Raw genomic sequence first — 4218 nt, forward strand, 5'->3', positions numbered from 1 at the left:
GCAGCCATGAAATTAAAAGACGCTTACTCCTTGGAAGAAAAGTTATGACCAACCTAGATAGCATATTCAAAAGCAGAGATATTACTTTGCAGACTAAGGTCCATCTAGTCAAGGCTATGGTTTTTCCAGTAGTCATGTATGGATGTGAGAACTGGACTGTGAAGAAGTCTGAGCACTGAAGAGTTGATGCTTTTGAACTGTGGTGTTGGAGAAGACTCTTGAGAGTCCCTTGGACTGCAAGGAGATCCAACCAGTCCATTCTGAAGGAGATCAGCCCTGGGATTTCTTTGGAAGGAATGATGCTAAAGCTGAAGCTCCAGTACTTTGGCCACCTCATTCGAAGAGTTGACTCATTGGAAAAGACTCTGATGCTGGGAGGGATTGGGGGCAGGAGGAGAAGGGGACGACCCAGGATGAGATGGCTGGATGGCATCACTGATTCGATGGACGTGAGTCTGAGTGAACTCTGGGAGTTGGTGATGGACAGGGAGGCCTGGTGTGCTGCGATTCATGGAGTCGCAAAGAGTCAGACACAACTGAGCGACTGAACTGAACTGAACTGAACAGAAAGCTCTTTACCATGGCAACCTTTTACCTAGAAAAGGAAAGCATTTTCAAGGTTCCTGAGAATCTCACACTTAGAAGAACATCACACATCTCTGTACTGGATGTGCAGAGGAGAGGCAAACTGATCCCTAATCCCCAAATATCCCAGTTGGGAAGTAAAATGCATGTATGGGTACCCTGAGCCAGAAGAGGAGAGATGCATTTATCTGAGTCCCCACAAACCTCCTTCTGATATAGTCTGTTTGAGGCCTTCTCCAAGGTAAACATGAGCTACTCAAACTTTCTTGACTGCTGTCTTGGCTCACTTGCTGAATCTTTGAAAAAATGGTGGGGGTCGAGGGCACACTCACTCTGCTACTGTTAATCTACACAAACAGTAAAACAGTATGGTTTCTTACTGGGAAAGATAGCTGTTCATGTTTATTTAAAGCATGATAAAGGCATTTACAACAGGGAACTCCTGTGTGGCCTACCTGACTCCTATTATTCTTCAGGCCCTATTCCCCAGGCTGCTTTAAATACAGTTTTCTGCTGTGGGAGTTAGCGCTATAAGTCCCTTGGCATCAGTACCTGCCTGGTCATTCAACAGTGGCTACAAATTATCCACCTTTAGTCCCCCTCATCCTATGCCTTCTCAGGGATGGACAGTTTTAAGACTACAAAAATAACTCACACGCTAGTAAAGTAATGCTCAAAATCTTCCAAGCCAGTCTTCAACAGTACCTGAACCGTGAACTTCCAGATGTTCACACTGGTTTTAGAAAAGGCAGAGGAACCAGAGATCAAATTGCCAACATCTGCTGGATCATTGAAAAAGCAAGAGAGTTCCAAAAACACATATATTTCTGCTTTATTGACTATGCCAAAGTCTTTGACTGTGTGGATCACAATAAACTGTGGAAAATTCTGAAAGAGATGGGAATACCAGACCACCTGACCTGCCTCTTGAGAGACCTGTATGAAGGTCAGGATGCAACAGTTAGAACTGGACATGGAGCAACAGACTGGTTCCAAATAGGAAAAGGAGTACGTCAAGGCTGTATATTATCACCCTGCTTATTTAACTTCTATGCAGAGTACATCATGAGAAACGCTGGGCTGGAGAAAGCACAAGCTGGAATCAAGATTGCCGGGAGAAATATCAATAACCTCATTTATGCAGATGACACCACCCTTATGGCAGAAAGCAAAGAACTAAACAGCTTCCTGATAAGAGTGAAAGAGGAGAGTGGAAAAGTTGGCTTAAACCTCAACATTCAGGAAACTAAGATCATGGCATCTAGTCCCATCACTTCATGACAAATAGATGGGGAAACAGTGGAAACAGTGTCAGACTTTATTTTTGGGGGCTCCAAAATCACTGCAGATGGTGACTGCAGCCATGAAATTAAAAGATGCTTGCTCCTTGGAAAATTTATGACCAACCTAGACAGCATATTCAAAAGCAGAGACATTACTTTGCCAACAAATGTCCATCTAGTCAAGGCTATGGTTTTTCCAGTATGATTATGGATGTGAGAGTTGTACTATAAAGAAAGCTGAGCACCGAAGAACTGATGCTTTTGAACTGTGTTTTTGGAGAAGACTCTTGAGAGTCCCTTAGACCACAATGAGATCCAACCAGTACATCCTAAAGCAAATCAGTCCTGTATATTCACTGGAAGGACTGATGCTGTAGCTGAAACTCCAATCCTTTGGCCATCTGATGTGAAGAACTGGCTCATTGGAAAACACTCTGATGCTGGGAAAGATTGAAGGTAGGCGGAGAAGGGGACGATAGAGGATGAGATGGTTGGATGGCATCACTGACTCAATGGACATGAGTTTGGGAAAACTCCCGGAGTTGGTGATGGGCAGGGAGGCCTGGCGTGCTACAGTCCATGGGGTCGCAAGGAGTCGGACATGACTGAGCAACTGAACTGAACTGAAGAAGTTATGAAAGTGGGCACCTTAGACATTGTTTCCCTGGCTTCTCAGTGGATAAGAGTAAACTGCCACACAACACAGGCAAGACTAGTCTCATAAAACCATAATTTGCATATTCAAATTTCTCAACTTACTGCTAAATATCGTTAGCAATATTTACTAAGTATATTTTAAAAGGGAATGGTCGTTCATACGATGCTTCCAACCTCTTGTATACTCTGGTTCCAGAGAAATTTCTCCTCTGTCAAGAAAACGCCCAGGAGGAGTGCAAAAGGCGCAGAGAATTTCTTCAAGGAAACATTAATTGAGTACCTGCTTTTTAAGATGCTAGGGATGCAGAGAGGAACACATACACACACATAAGCTCTTTGAGTTCAAGGGACTCACAACCTCACATTCCTCACTCGGCCCCTCCCACCCAACACTCTCAGAGGAAACTTTTCTATAGGAAAAGTTTTTACACGTCACCTCTTCATCGCTTACAGAAGAAAATAATTATAGAGCTGGTGCCCAAGGCTTGTGGCTAGGTACATAACTCCTTTATATAAATGCCATTCTCTGGGACAGACAAGGTGTGCTTCAGGTAAATGGTGTAACTAAAATGACATCATTACAGGAGGTGCATCCTCAGAGATGACTTTCCTCTCAGGAAGAACAGGAGACAGAGGGTGGTTAGGGTGAGTGAACACGATGCACTCACTGGCTGGAGGGAAGGCAGTGAGCCTAACAATCCTTTTTTGGGGGACTCGGTTCCCTGGTCCGTATATCAAGAAGTTTGCCCAAGTGCGTGTAACTCAGGGGACACCCCGATTCTGAACTAGAACCAGCCCGGGTCTGATCCGGGAGCAACCGGGCTTCCGAAGTTCGGCTCGCGGAGAGGACCAAACCCACTTGGGGCATCCGATGCCCCTGAGAAGCAGAGAGAGGAGGCAGGATGCAAATCTTCCCCAGGACTGAGGAATAATCCTTTTATAAAGCACCTCGGGGGAACATGCAGAGCCCCGGCGCGAAGCTATGCGGAACGCCGACCGCGTCAAGAGGCCTGGATTGCACCTCCTCGCCGGCGAGGGTCCGGGCCTGGCCCGGGGCTGCCCTCGCGCAGGCGCAGTCGCGCAGCGCTCCCTCCCCAGCGCGCATGCTCGGCCGAGCCCCTGCGCTCCAGGCTTCTGGCGGTGGCTGCGGCGGCAGCGGCGGCGGAGGAAGTTTCCGCTCTGCACTCCACCCCGGTAGCAGCTTCGGGGCCGGGGACAGCTTCCTCCGGACGCTCCGCGGGCTTCGCTGCCGCTCCGCGGGCTTCGCTGCCGCCGCAGGGCGGTCCGACGGGATCATGGGGTTGTCAAAGGGGCCGGAAGGCCAGGGTCTCCCGGAGGTAAGGAACCCCTCCTCCCTCCCTGACACGTCCGGGTTTCCGAGCGAGGGCCGAGCCTGCGGGGTCGCAGGCACTGGGAGATCCGGCAGCGTTTAGGGCTCCCCGCCTCCTTTCTCAGGTGTGACCGCTTCCCCAAGCACCGGCCCTGTCCTCTGGGGGCCAAGCTAGTTCCCCAGTGTGGACATGGGCGGAGACCAACTTCAAACGGTGCTGGGTCTCCTGGGACGGAGGGAGCCTACCCTGGCCAATACCTGCCCCGACGCTGCCCCAGGCGTCCCGGGGCCTGGGGTCCCACCTCTGTGGCTCCCTCCGGCAGTCTCCCTCCGACCTCCGGCAGTCTCCCTCCGACCTCCGGC

General features: G+C 49.5%; 1 protein-coding gene across 2 annotated transcripts in view; it reads left to right on the plus strand.

Annotated features, from left to right (window-relative positions):
• The first annotated feature begins 3535 nt into the window (after positions 1-3535).
• CCDC93 (coiled-coil domain containing 93) overlaps positions 3536-4218 on the plus strand; it is a 107246-nt gene continuing 106563 nt past the window's right edge. The window contains exon 1 of one of the 2 annotated variants that reach the window (XM_040228982.1): positions 3536-3862. In XM_040228982.1, the coding sequence (XP_040084916.1) occupies positions 3629-3862 (234 nt within the window). In that variant the 5' untranslated portion in view covers positions 3536-3628. The remainder of the gene's footprint in view (positions 3863-4218) is intronic. The other variant, XM_040228983.1, reaches the window with a different exon arrangement.

The sequence above is a fragment of the Oryx dammah genome, unplaced genomic scaffold (assembly GCF_014754425.2).
Source record: "Oryx dammah isolate SB20612 unplaced genomic scaffold, SCBI_Odam_1.1 HiC_scaffold_27, whole genome shotgun sequence".
In the NCBI taxonomy this organism is placed as follows: Eukaryota; Metazoa; Chordata; class Mammalia; order Artiodactyla; family Bovidae; genus Oryx; species Oryx dammah.